Consider the following 14,857-nt stretch of genomic DNA (forward strand, 5'->3'; position numbering starts at 1 on the left):
AATTCTAACTGCTGACTTACAACTCAAATAAAGACTAAGTATTGCTTGATATAATGCCCCATTGACACCATATAACTGAAGCGTATTGAATAGCTTCTCTCTTGGCACCTTGTCATATGCCTTTTCCAAATCGACAAAACTTAAATAAAGATCTTTGTTATATTCCCATGCTTTCTCGACTATTTGTCGTAAAGTGAAGATCTGATCGTGACAGCCTCTATTTGGCCTGAATCCAGCTTGTTCTTCACCAAGCTTTTCTTCCACAATTCTTCTCAACCGTTTCTCAAGTATACTGGCATAGATCTTGCCCGGAACACTCTGTAGGGAAATACCTCTGTAATTCTCACATGCAGTAGTTTTATTTCCCTTTTTATATATGGGTACTATTAGAGCTCAACTCCAATAATCATGAATTCGTTCCTCTGTCCAGGCTTTCTGAACTATGCAGTGCAGCCACTGTAAGACTCTTATACCACCATACTTCAGCATTTCTGGTCGAATATCATCTACTCCTGCTGCCTTTCCACATTTCAAGCCTTTGATGGCTTTTTCTACTTCAAGTATGGATATATATTCCTGACTGCATGCTGGGTCAGTGTTTTTTACCACTGTGCTGTCATCACTGCTTGTTTCATTTATCAGTTTTTCAAAGTAATTACTCCATACTTCAAGAATATCTTTTTCTCCCATTTTCATGTCACCTTTATCATCTCTAATTCCTTTTACAGCACTCTTTCCTCCATTCTTAAGCTTCTTCAACAACCTCCAGAATATTTTGTCACCTTCTTGATATTTATTTTCTATATTCTTGCCAAAGTCCTCCCATGACTTTTGTTTAGCTAGTTTTACACAGTGTTTAGCATTCTTGCATTTGTCTCTATATTCTCTAAGAGCACAAGCTGACTTATTTGCCAGGAACTTTTGATATGCTTTCTTCTTTTCCTTCACTGCCTCTTTAACTTCCTGTGTCCACCAGGGAGTTCTGATTTTTTTATCCTTACAGACAACCTCACCACATGCCTCTTTGGCAGAATCAATCAATGTTTTCTTCAGAGTTTGCCACTGAATCTCCAAGGTTTGATTCCTGTTCTCAAACTCTTTCATTTTTTCTTCAATAATCTTTGTGTATTTTAGTCTACAGTTCACATCTGAGAGCTGCTCAACTTTTATTTGCTTGAAAACTTTCTTACATGTTATTCTTTTCAATATTAAATTCAATTTTATCCTGCTCAAGACTAAATAGTGATCACTTCCAATTTCAAATCCTCTGTACACTCTGGTGTCCTGCACTAGGGAGAAAACATCACTATCAACAATAACATAGTCAATGAGACTTTTCTTCTTCCTAGTCTCTTCTCTCCATGTGAATTTGTGCACATTTTTATGTTGGAACATGGTGTTAGTAATAACCAGTCCATGTCCTGAGCAGAAATCCAACAGATATTTGCCATTATTATTAGCTTTGCTCTTTTCTCCAAATTTTCCCAAAATATTTTTGTATGTCTCACAATCATTTGCTACTCTGCTATTTAGATCCCCAACAAGGACCAACTTTTCATTTTTCATTGTGTCTGTTGCTTTTTCTAATGCCTCAAAAAACTCCTCCACTTCTACCTTAGTAGAACCTTCTGTGGGACCAAAGGCACAAATAAGTCTCATTGCCCAGTTCCCCATTCTCGTATTTGCCCACATTACTCTACTTGAGACTGACTGCCATTCAAGAAGATTAGCCTCGTATTTTGTGTTGAATACTATAACTACTCCTTCTTTTCCTTGAATGTCATTCCCTGAATATAACATTTTGTATTTATTGCTCAGAAAGATCTCACCAGTTTTGGTCTTTTTTGTTTCAGTCACCCCTATTATGTCGATCTGGTACTTATCTAATTCCTCAGCTAGGCCATTTCTTTGCCATTCAGGCTTCTTATGTTGATAGTACCGATCTTTAACTCTGGTGATGTTGAGTTGGGGTTTGTTTTCAGATTTGTTCCAGTAGCTGACTTTTCGCTGTTCGCCCTGGTTCCGTGGCGAAAACAACAGGGGCCTTGTTTAACCGGGCGACGCCCCAGCTGGCATGAAATTCTGTCATGTTGTACCATCATTTTTTATTTTGGTTTAACCAATAAGAATACAATTTGGTCTGCTAAATCCCATATTGCCAGCCCATCCTCGTTCGTTCAGTATCCAAGTAGATACCCAACAGGGTGCACCACGAGAAGGTGAGGAATGTGGAGGTCTCCTCTCAGTTATACAGCTTTGACCCTTAAGCACCCCTCTGTTATTCATTATCTACATGGATCACATTATGAAGGAAAGTGGTATTAAACATGATATCAAAATTGGAGATGTTAATGTCAGCTCTTTGCTTAATGCAGATGATGTTATACTTCTAAATAAATCCGCTACAAGTCTGCAAGATTCTCTGACTAAATTGAATAACTGTTGTAATAGCTATGGTTGAAGGTCAGCAATAAAAAGACAAAAACAATGAAAATAGGCAGAATCATTGAAAATGTCTGCTGTGTTGTGAATGGAGAACCTGTGGAACAAGTGAAACATTTCAGCTACTTAGGCACGATTTTATTGAAGATGGTAAATTAAATATAGAAATAGACAACAGAATCAGAAAGCTGGTATGGTGGGAAGTCAATTGAATAAATTCATATGGAATAAGAGAGAAATTAGTCGGAGCACTAAATTAGCTGTATGCAAGACAGTGTTCAAACCAGTTTTAACTTATGGATCTGAGAGCTGGGTCAGAAGTAAAACACTTGACCAAAGACAAGAGACCACAGGTATGAGAGTCCTGAGAAAGATTAGAGGCGTGAACAAATGGCAATATCATATTTAAAACGAGGATATTTGGGAAGAACTTGACATTGTCAGCATCCAGGAATGCGTTAGCAGAGCTAATCTCAGGTGGTATGGTCACTTAAACAGAATGGGCGAAGAAAGATTAGTAAAACAAGTGTTCTCTGCCAGGTTGGCAGCAAAACGACTGAGAGGAAGACTAAGATATAGGTGGATTGATACGGTACAAAGTGCCTTAGACAATAGAAATATAAGATCTGATAATATTGGAGTCTTGACAAGTAACAGACTGATTTGGAGGAAAATTGTAGATAGGAAGTTAGTAATGATGTAAGTTTTTTCATGTAGTAGTATCATAACCTGTACACCCCTTTAGGGTACATGGCCGGAATTTGATGATGATGATTATATTCCTAGCTTACCAAATGACTACAAATCCATCCATCTGACTGTAGTGTATATAATAAATAAAAAAATTAGTTGTTTGGAAATAAATTACATATGCATGAAAACCGTTTCCATTTGATTGTGCTGTTTTTATATAATCATTAACAGAAAAGAAATAAAAATAGATCAAAAGAAATCTCATTCCCAGTCAATACTCTCACTATATAGCAGACTCATACTGACAAACATGAATTTTCTTTAGAAAAGCGGTGTGTCTTGGGACTCTTAGTAGTTTGTTTAGAGGGAGATGAATTTCATTGTCCAGCAAGATTGCCATCTTGCTGACTGCAAGCATTACTTTGTAGCTTCAGAAGTACCACAGTTGATCTGTGGAATAGTGTTCCTGACTTGTCTAACCCCCTTTATACCCTCTTGGTATTAAATGGTGTATTGGTTTGAAGCCTTGTTCAGTTATAATGTGGTAGTCCTCTATAGTAGTGATTGGTGTAGCGAGAGTTACCTGTATTTAAACAAAACATATAAAAATTGTTTATGTTTTGTTTACCTATCTTCTTCTTCTTTCACTCTGCCTTATCCCATGTTAAACGGGGTCGGCGCACCATCTTTAACCTTTCTCTTCCAAGTTCTCCGGTCCAGAGCATCCTTCGGACTTCATCCTTTCTCCCTAAGATCCTATGTCATCTTATCCCTCCACCTGAGCTTGGGCCTGCCTCTTTTCCTCCTTCCCTCCAACTCCATATACTCCACTCGTTTACCAACATACTCCTCACCCTTCCTCTCAACGTGTCCAAACCACCTCAGCCTACTTTCTTGTATCTTCTTGCCAATTGGTCCCACCTTAACCGTCCCTCTGATGTAGTCATTCCTTATCCTGTCCTCCTTTGTCACACCACTCATCCATCTCAACATCTGCATCTCCGCTACCTCCATCTTCCTCTCCTGTGCCTTGGTTATAGGCCATGTCTCCGCACCATGGAGCATCACTGGCCTCACCACCATCTTATAGAGCTTTCCTTTCCTCTTACAACTCACTTTCTTGTCACACAGGACCCTGCTCATCTTCCTCCAATTCATCCAACCGCATGTTATTCGGTGCTGTGTTTCCTCATCCAGGTCACCATTCCTCTCGACAACCGACCCAAGGTATTTGAATTTCTTCCCTGAAATTAGCCTTTCACCCTGGAGTCGTATGATGATATCCTCGTCACTCCCCGTTGACATATATTCAGTCTTCACCCGGTTAATTCTCATGCCGCTCTCCTCCAATGCCTTTCTCCACTCTTCCAGGGTATTTTCAAGCTTCTCTTGGGATGATTCGCATAGAACAATGTCATCGGCAAACAGCATGCTCCATGGTGCCTCCTTCTTGACATCCTCCACTAGTACATCCATGACCAGGTCAAAGAGGTAGGGGCTCAGAGCTGACCCTTGGTGTAGCCCTATGACAATAGGGAACCCTTCTGTCATGCCGACACTAGACCTGACCCAAGTTTCTGTTCCCTCATACATCTCCTTCACCAACCTCACGTACTTCTCCGACACCCCCTTCTTCCTCATACACCTCCGTACCTCCTGCCTGGCCACTCTGCCGTATGCCTTTTCCAGGTCTATAAACACCATGTGCAGATCCACTTACATCTCTCTATATTTCTCCATCAATCGCCTTAGCGCAAATATTGCATCCGTTGTCCCTCTTCCTGGCATAAATCCAAACTGCTCCTCACCAATTTTCGTTTCCTGCCGTAACCTTGCTTCAATTACTCTTTCCCATATTTTTAATGTGTGTGACATCAGCTTGATTCTTCTATAGTTGCCACAGTCTTGAACATCTCCTCTTCCTTTGTAGATTGGGACGAGAATACTTTTCCTCCATTCCTCTGGTATCTTTTCCTGTTGGGCTATTTTACACATCAGATCCCATAACATATCCACGCCCTCACTGCCCAAACTTTTCCACACTTCCCCAGGTATCTGGTCTGCTCCCACAGCCTTTCCATTCTTCATTTTTCTCAGTACCCAAACCACTTCCTCTCTACTTATGTCTCGCACCGGTTTCTCATTTACCTCTCCATCCTCGCACCTCTCTCTTGGATTCTCCTCATTTAGTAGTTTTCGGAAATATTCTTTCCATCTTCCTCTGATTTTGTCCTTGTCTTGTAATACTACTCCTGAGGCATCCTTTATCTGCTTGACTGATGTTATGTCTTTTGAGGCCTTATCTCTGGCTTTCACTATTCTCAACAACTGAGCTTCGCCACCATTTCTCTCCAGCTCTTCATAAACCTCATCAACTGCCCTTGCCACAGCTCTCTTTACATTTTTCTTTGCTAATCTATATGCCTCCTTGTCGGCTCTAGTTCCAGTCATGTCCCATTTTTTCTTTGCCTCTTTCTTTTCCTTGATCTCCAACTGCACCTCCTCATTCCACCACCACCACCATGCCTCTTTATCCTCAGATGGTCCCTTTCCTGATATTATACCAAGCACCTCTTCTCCAATTTTTCTAATATTCTGACTATTAACGTCCCACCATTCTTCCATATCTTCTGGTAACTTCATTTCTTTCAATACCTCTTCTTTAAACTTATTCCTTGGTCCTTCCTCTTCCAATATATATATCAAAATCACTACAAAAAGCTCCTTCACATCTATTTTACCAATATCTCTGTTATAGACCCAACATAAATGACATAATCACTTAGATTTATATGGTTGTGAAACTTGGACTATTACTGCAGAAGACTGGAAATGTATTGAAGAAGAGAGTCATAGGATCTAAAATTAAATTTCTGATACACATGTATGGAGGCATAACAAATGGATTGTAAACATATCTGAAGCGAAAAAAATTAAGAGAGTGACCCAAATATATATTATTAGATGTGCTTTGATTAGCTGGAAATACAGAGACCTAGAAGAAGGAACCCACTGTGATGAAAAGGAATTATAATGTCTCATAGAATGGTGAACAAATGAAATGATACAATGATGACAGTCTTCTTTCTGGAAAATTGCAGTTTTTTATTTTTTTTGACAAACTGGACAAGAAATCACACATTTGGTAGATATAGCAGTAGATCTCATAGTACAGATAGGATTATCTGTGTTATCAAAACATTAGGTTTCTGTGAAGCCAAATTATTTAGCTGTAACAGGCTATTGAACCTGACACATTTCCATGCTACATATTCCAGCAAAGGATCAGAGTGGCTATCTACGTTCACTATCAAAAATTCAGTATCAAATATATCATTTTGTGATCCAAGCACATCCCAACTCAACATCACCAGAGTTAAAGAGCGGTACTATCAACATAAGAAGCCTGAATGGCGAAGAAATGGAACTAGCTGAGGAATTAGATAAGTACCAGATCGACATAATTGGGGGTGATTGAAACAATAAAGAAAAACTGGTGAGATCTTTCTGAGCAATAAATACAAAATGTTATATTCAGGCAATGACAATCAAGGAAAAGAAGGAGTAGCCATAGTATTCATCACAAAATTCGAGCCTAATCTTCTTTAATGGCAGGCAGTCTCAAGTAGAGTGATGTGGGCAAATATGAGAATTGGGAATTGAACAATGAGACTTATTTGTGCCTATGGTCCCACAGAAGATTCTACTAAGGTATAAGTGGAGGAATTTTTTGATGCTTTAGAAAAAGCAACTGACACAATGAAAAAGGAAAAGTTGGTCCTTCTTGGGATCTAAATAGCAGAGTAGGAAATGATTGTCAGACATACAAAAATATTTTGGGAAAATTTGGAGAAAAGAGCAAAGCTAATAATAATAGCAAATACCTGTTGGATTTCTGCTCAGGACATGGACTGGTTATTACTAACACCATGTTGCAACATGAAAATGTGCACAAAAATTCATATGGAGAGAAGAGGCAAGGAATAAGAAAAGTCTCATTGACTATATTATTGTTGATAGTGATGTTTTCTTCCTGGTGCAGGACACCAGAGTGTACAGAGGATTTGAAATTGGAAGCGATCACTATTTAGACTTCAGCAGGATAAAATTGAATTTCATATTGAAAAGAATAACATGTAAGAAACTCTTAAAGCGAATAAAAGTTGAGCAGCTCTCAGATGTGAACTGTAGACTAAAATACACAAAGATTATTGAAGAAAAAATGAAAGTTTGAGAACAGGAACCAAACCTTGGAGATTTAGTTGCAAGCCTTGAAGAAATACCTCATTGATTGATTCAGCCATAGAGGAATGTGGTGAGGTTGTCTTCAAGGATAGAAAAATCAGAAACCCATGGTGGACACAGGAAGTTAAAGAGGCAGTGAAGGAAAAGATGAAAGCATATCAAAAGTTCCTGTCAAATAAGTCAGCTTGTGCTCTTAGAGAATATAGAGACAAATGCAAGAATGCTAAACACTGTGTAAAACTAGCTAAACAAAAGTCATGGGAGGACTTTGGCAAGAATATAGAAAATAAATATCAAGAAGGTGGCAAAATATTCTGGAGGTTGTTGAAAAAGCTTAAGAATGGAGGAAAGAGTGCTGTAAAAGGAATTAGAGATGATAAAGGTGACATGAAAACGGGAGAAAAAGATATCCTTGAAGTATGGAGTAATTACTTTGAAAAACTGCTAAATGAAACAAGCAGTGATGACAGCACGGTGGTAAAAAACACTGACCAGGCATGCAGTCAGGAATATATATCCATACTTGAAGTAGAAAAAGCCATCAAAGGCTTGAAATGTGGAAAGGTAGCAGGAGTAGATTCGACCAGAAATGCTGAAGTATGGTGGTATAAAAGTCTTGCAGTGGCTGCACTGCATAGTTGAGAAAGCCTCGACATAGGGACGAATTCTTGATGATTGGAGTAGAGCTCTCTCATAGTACTCATATATAAAAAGGGAAATAAAACTGAATGTGAGAATTACAGAGGTATTTCCCTACTGAGTGTTCCTGGCAAGATCTATGCAAGTATACTTGGGAAACAGTTGAGAAGAATTGTGGAAGAAAAGCTTGGTGAAGAACAAGCTGGATTCAGGCCAAATAGAGGCTGTCAGGATCAGATCTTCACTTTATCACAAATAGTTGAGAAAGCATGGGAATATAACAAAGATCTGTATTTAAGTTTTGTCTATCTGGAAAAGGCATATGACAAGATGCTACAGTTATATGATGTCAATGGGGCATTATATCAAGTAGTACTTGGTCTTTATTTGAGTTGTAAGTCAGCAGTTAGAATTGATGTAAGTACAAGATGATGGTTTAATGTTAAATCTGGTGTGAGAAAAGAATGTACATTAACCCTTCTGTTATTCATTATCTATATGGATCATATTATGCAGGAAAGTGGTATTAAACATGATATCAGAATTGGAGATGTTAATGTCAGCTCTTTGCTTTATGCTGACGATGTTATACTTTTAAATAAATCCGCTACAAGTTTGCAAGATTCCCTGACTAAATTGAATAACTGTTGTAATAGATATGGTATGAAGGTCAGCATTAAAAAGACAAAGACAATGAAAATAGGTAGAATTGTTGAAAATGTCAACTGTGTTGTGAACAGGGAACCTGTAGAACAAGTAAAACATTTCAGCTACTTAGGCATGATTTTTGGTGAAGATGGTAAATTAAATATGGAAATAGACAACAGAATCAATAAAGCTGGTATAGTGGGAAGTCAATTGAATAAATTCATATGGAATAAGAGAGAAATTAGTCGGAACACTGAATTAGTGTTCCGACTAATTTAGAATACAAGACAGTGTTCTAGCTTTAACTTATGGATCTGAGAGCTAGGTCAGAAGTAAAACACTTGACTAAAGACTAGAGACCGCAGATATGAGAGTCCTGAGAAAGGTTAGAGGTGTGAACAGGTGGCATCAATGGCAATATCATATTAAAAACGAGGATATTAGAAAAGAACTTGACATTGTCGGCATCCAGGAATGCATTAACACAGCTAATCTCAAGTGGTATCATCACTTAAACAGAATGGGCAAGGAAAGAGCAGCAAAAGAAGTGTTCTCTGCCAGGTTGGCAGGAAAAACGACCCAGAGGAAGACCAAGATATAGGTGGATTGATATGCTATTGATCGATCAATCTCCTGGAGGGAGAGGACACCTGACAGGCTTGCAAAACATTATTCAGAACATTAGATACGGTACAATGTGCCTTAGACGATAGAAATATAAGAACTGATAATGATAATATTGGAGTCTTGACAAGTAACAGACTGATTTGGAGGAAAATTGTAGATAGGAAGTTAGTAATGATGTAAATTTTTCATGTAGTACTATGATATCCTGTACACCCCTTGAGGGTACATGTAAGGAATTTGATGATGATAATGATCAGTTTTTTAGAAGATTCTGCTTGTAAAACGGTTCTAAAGATGGCAGGTGAAAACAGAAACCTGATAAAAGAAATTAAGAAGAGAAAAGTCAGCTACTTCGGACATATTCTTAGACACAATTGCCTACAAAGGAAAATTCTTGATGGAACTGTTGAGGGAAAGAGAAGGACAAAGACTGGAGTAGATGAAAAATATAGAAGAATGGACCTATCACTCATATGAGGAATGCAGCAGAGATGCACAGAATAGGGCATGATGGAGACACATGGTAGTCGATCTCCTGGAGGGAGAGGACACCTGACAGGCTTGTAAAACATTATTCAGAACATTAATCAAAAAATTCAGACGTTCTGTTAGTCTTAAAGGTATATCTCACTGCAATGCATAGTATTATTTGTTATTCCAGAGTTAATGTGAATTTAATAAATTTAGTTTAATCCTTTATCCAAGTGTAAGCAAATAAAGTTTGTGCCTGAAGTATCTTCAGGACTGAGGCAACTCGTAGTAAAGGTGGACCAAGCATCACTCCTTGTCACAGTATCTCCCATAATGTAAAGCACATCTCCTTGCAGACATGTACTATGCTATGCATTAAAGGAAGGGCTACTACCCAGACCGGTTCGACCTTTATTGAGGTCTCGTCAGTGGGAGCCAGACCCAGAAGTGGTGATACACTAGGCAGAAGCAATAGAGAGGTCATATTTACTTATACGAGTTGCCAAAAGGTGTACCACCTTATTATTAAATTACTCTGAATTTAGGGAAAGATGTTGGAAGTTTATTCCCCTTGGTTAGACTATAATAAATTTAGTTTAATCCTTTATCCAAGTGTAAGCAAACAAAGTTTGCGCCTGAAGTATCTTCAGGACTGAGGCAACTCGTCATATTTTTTATGGAGAGGTCATTCCCTTAATGCATAGCATTGAACATGTCCACAAGGAGATGTGTTTTGCATTATGGGAGATACTGAGACAAGGAGTGACGAGAGCTTGGTCCACCTTTAGTATGAGTTACCTCAGTCCTGAAGATAACTTCAGGTGCAAACTTTGTTTGCTTACACTTGGATAAAGGATTAAACTAAATTTTTTGTAGTCTAACCAAGTAGAAAATAAACTTCCTAATGTGAATTTAGTAGTTTCTGAATGAATACTTTTTATCGTGTTTTAAATATATAAGAATAATAATTATGGTTCATTATATAATCTACTATATTATATCTAGAGTTGACCGCAATAAATACCAAATTCACATCCCTCTGCCACCAAAAATTGATCCAACAGTGACTATGATGCAAGTGGAAGAAAAACCAGATGTTACATATAGTGATGTAGGAGGGTGCAAAGAACAGATAGAAAAACTGAGAGAGGTTGTTGAGACTCCTCTGCTACATGTGAGTATGTAATGCAGTTTTAAACTTTACTACTAGCTATAATAATGTTCATTCATATAAGTAATGACTTATTTTGTAGTTATCAATATACATTCAGTGGATTACTTAATGATCAAGGCTGGATAACTTGGAGGAGATCCTTATGCAGCCTTGTAATAAATGTGAAGAACCAACTGGGGCTTCTGACCAAACTACCAATCCTCATCTTCTTCTTACAGTGCTTGTTAGGTTACCTACCTGTATAACGAATGAACAAGGGTGGGCTAGTAATTTGGGATTTAAGAACATTGTATTCTTATTAGCCTAAATCAAAATTTCAACAACAACCCAGCCGTTTCTTTTAGGGAATCACATTGAAAAGTTACTAGTACGAAACCTCAACTCTACATTAGCAAAGTTCAGGATTACCACCACCAATTATAATAAGCATCAATATAAATGAAATCGAACTAGCAGAACAGTTGGATGCATACGTCATTGACATAATAGATATTACTGAAACAAGACAAAAAACAGGTGAGATTATTCTAAGCAACAAATAAGAGATGTTATATTCAGGCAATAATGATTAGTATTCGACGCTAGATAAGAAGATCATTTTCTTGAATGATAGGCAATATTCCTATATTGATTTGGGCAGGAATTGAACAATGAAACTTATTTTATGCTTATGGTTCCACATAAAGTTCTACTAAAGAGAATTTTTTTTTTGAGACATTAGAGAATGCAGCTAGTTGTAAAGAAAAAAGAAAGCTGGTTCTTGTTGGAGATCTAAATAACAGAGAAGGTAATGACTGCCAGACATATAGAAATGTTTTGAGAAAATTTGAACAAAAAATCAAAGGTAATAATAATTGTAAGTACCTGCTGGATTTTTGTTCAAGACATGGACTTTCTCATTATAACATAAAGATGTGCACAAATTCACACAGAGAGAGGACAAAAGAAATAAGCTCTTGATGATTATATTGTTGTTAGTGATGATATCTTCATGCTAGTTTAGGACAAAAGTACCAGGTGATTATAAAATAACGTCAAGTGTTCAGAGCCCTCCAGTGAGTAATGTATTGGACGAAACACACCAATATTCGGTAGACATACACAGTGGAACATGGGGATTCGATTTAACGAAAAAAAAAATAGTACCAAAAGTTGCCAACGGGGGAAATTGTGGCACTGTTTACCGAGTAAAATGCATTAATTTGCATTATCACGTTTCTTGTGAGCGATCATGCAATAAAAGGAAAGCCTGTGAGATTTCTTATCATTCATAGACGAACTGCTTTTCGATGCCTCTTACCTTATGTGAGCATGCTTTGTTAGTCAAACTCTATTATCAGTGGATCAATAATGTCAGTGCTTGTTTTCGTGATTTTTGGCGTATGAAAATTTATGAAAAGGACCGATTAGCGTAACAAACTTATGAAAACTGATTCGGCGATTTGAAACTACTGGAACTCTAGCAGTGCAGGTAGGCAGGGGACGCAAAGCAATCAATCACCAACAAGTTGAACAAGTTGCAACTGCTATTGTGGAACAGGAGATGACGAATGCGCAGGGTACCAGCAGTGCACGAGCAATATCCCGGCAAATGGATATTGCATACACAACAGTGTGGAAAATCCTACATCGGATGTTGAAGTTTTACCCCTATAAAATCAGTCATGTTCAAGAATTGCACCCTAGTCATGTGACCACACGAATCAACTTATCTTTGAGATTCTTAGTGCGCATGGAGGTGGATGATGCATGGCCGTGGCAGATTTTATGGAGTGACGAAGCGCACTTTTATTTGAACGGTGATATTGACACACACAACTGTTGCATTTGGGATGCAACTAATCTGCACGTGTGTCTGCAGATGCCTATCCACTCGCCCAAAGTCACAGTGTGGTGTGGATTTACGTTTTCTTTTATCATCGGTCCATACTTTTACGAGGAAAATCACCAAAATGAACCAGTGACCTATTCCATCAGTGCTAACAGGTATGCCAACATGCTACAGAACGTGGTTCCACAACTGCAGCAAAGAGGATGTCCTAATTCGACCATCTTCATGCAGGATGGTGCACCACCCCACATCGGACTTCAGGTACAGCGTGTTTTGCGACAACATTTCTCTGACAGAAGAATCATTACAAAATACAAGACTTATTGTTAAATTGACCATATATTTAATACGTATTTATGTTCGTACAAATTGCCTACCGGTTTCGCTAGTAACTGACTAGCTTTCTCAAGGCTTACACAGTACAAAAAATGGTAAATGCAAAAAAGGTTTAAGAATACAAAAAAACGTTAGTACCTGTTAGGTAGCTAAGGTAACATGTTCACATGACATTTCTGCTCAGCATCATGAACACGCATTACATGCAAACGCATAATATGATTTTTCGCGTACTGTAGTTCTGTTGAACTGAGGGAATTAATTAGATTTTTTCAAGTATCGTTCAGTATGGCCCCCTTGATTTCTGTTTAGGTTGCTGCTTGTATGTAGCACAACTGCTGCTTCTTTAAATAATCAATGTCTGTAATCTTCGTCTACATAGGGCATAGAGCTGTTATTCCAGTCTATAGTGTGGTTCGAAGTTGAAAAGTGATGTGCTAACCCGGAGGTGATCGTTCTGTTGTGATTAACATCACCAACATGTTCTTTCTGTCTTATTTCCAGACCTCTCGAAATTTGTCCAATGTAGGAAAGACCGCACGTGATGGAATATTATACACACCTGGATATTTATAAAATGGAACACTGTCTTTAGGAGATCTTCCATGCACGTGTGGTCTTTCCTACATTGGTTAAACTTCGAGAGGTCTGGAAATAAGACAGAAAGAACATGTTGGCGATGTTAATCACAACAGAACGATCACCTCCGGGTTAGCACATCACTTTTCAACTTCGAACCACACTATAGACTGGAATAACAGCTTTATGCCCTACGTGGACGAAGATTACAGACATCGATTATTTAAAGAAGCAGCAGTTGTGCTACGTACAGGCAGCAACCTAAACAGAAATCAAGGGGGCCATACTGAACGATACTTGAAAAAATCTAATTAATTCCCTCACTTCAACAGAACTACAGTACGCGAAAAATCATATTATGCGTTTGCATGTAACGCGCGTTCATGATGCTGAGTAGAAATGTCACGCGAACGTGTTACCTTAGCTACCTAACAGGTACCAACGTTTTTTTGTATTCTTAAACCTTTTTTGCATTTACCATTTTTTGTACTGTGCAAGCCTTGAGTGAGAAAGCTGGTCAGTTACTGGCAGAACCGGTAGGCAATTTGTATGAACATACGTACGTATTAAATATATGGTCAATTTAACAATAAGTCTTGTATTTTGTAACATTTTATGACCAAAAACATGTATAATTTAAATAGAAGAATCATTAGTCATGCATTTCCCACGCCATGGCCATCGAGATCGCCTGATCTCAATCCTTGTGACTTTTGGCTGTGAGGATTTCTCAAAAGCATTGTGTATCAAGGACATGTACCTGATATTCCAACTTTGAAAGATCGAATAACGTTACACATGAGACAAATCAATTCTGATATGTTCCGAGCCACTGTTGAAAATGTCGTGCATCATATGCTCTTCCTGGAACATCAGAATGGTGGTCATATTGAACCTCTTTTGTAATTAACAATAATCATTATGAAATTGATGTGTACTGTCTCTCATTTGCCATTTAGTCATTCATTAGTCACACCTATTAATTAATTTGGCAGCTCCAAAATTCCCCCTATTGGCAACTTTTGGTTTTTTTTTTGTTTTTTTTTTTGTTAAATCGAATCCCCATGTTCCACTGTGTATGTCTACTGAACATTGGTGTGTTTCGTCCAATACATTACTCGCTAGAGGGCTCTGAACACTTGACGTTATTTTATAATCTGCCCATAGTTGTT

The 14,857-nt window shown here is 38.0% G+C and overlaps 1 protein-coding gene across 1 annotated transcript in view; it reads left to right on the top strand.

Annotated features, from left to right (window-relative positions):
* Rpt1 (26S proteasome regulatory subunit Rpt1) overlaps positions 1–14,857 on the top strand; it is a 138,567-nt gene that overhangs the window by 54,109 nt on the left and 69,601 nt on the right. The window contains exon 5 of the mRNA XM_090394746.1: positions 10,771–10,939. Within this exon, the coding sequence (XP_090250872.1) occupies positions 10,771–10,939 (169 nt within the window). The remainder of the gene's footprint in view (positions 1–10,770; positions 10,940–14,857) is intronic.

This window comes from Typopeltis vanoorti, chromosome 6 (assembly GCF_054136105.1).
Source record: "Typopeltis vanoorti isolate ZY-2024b chromosome 6, IOZ_Tvanoo_1.0, whole genome shotgun sequence".
NCBI classification, from domain to species: domain Eukaryota; kingdom Metazoa; phylum Arthropoda; class Arachnida; order Uropygi; family Thelyphonidae; genus Typopeltis; species Typopeltis vanoorti.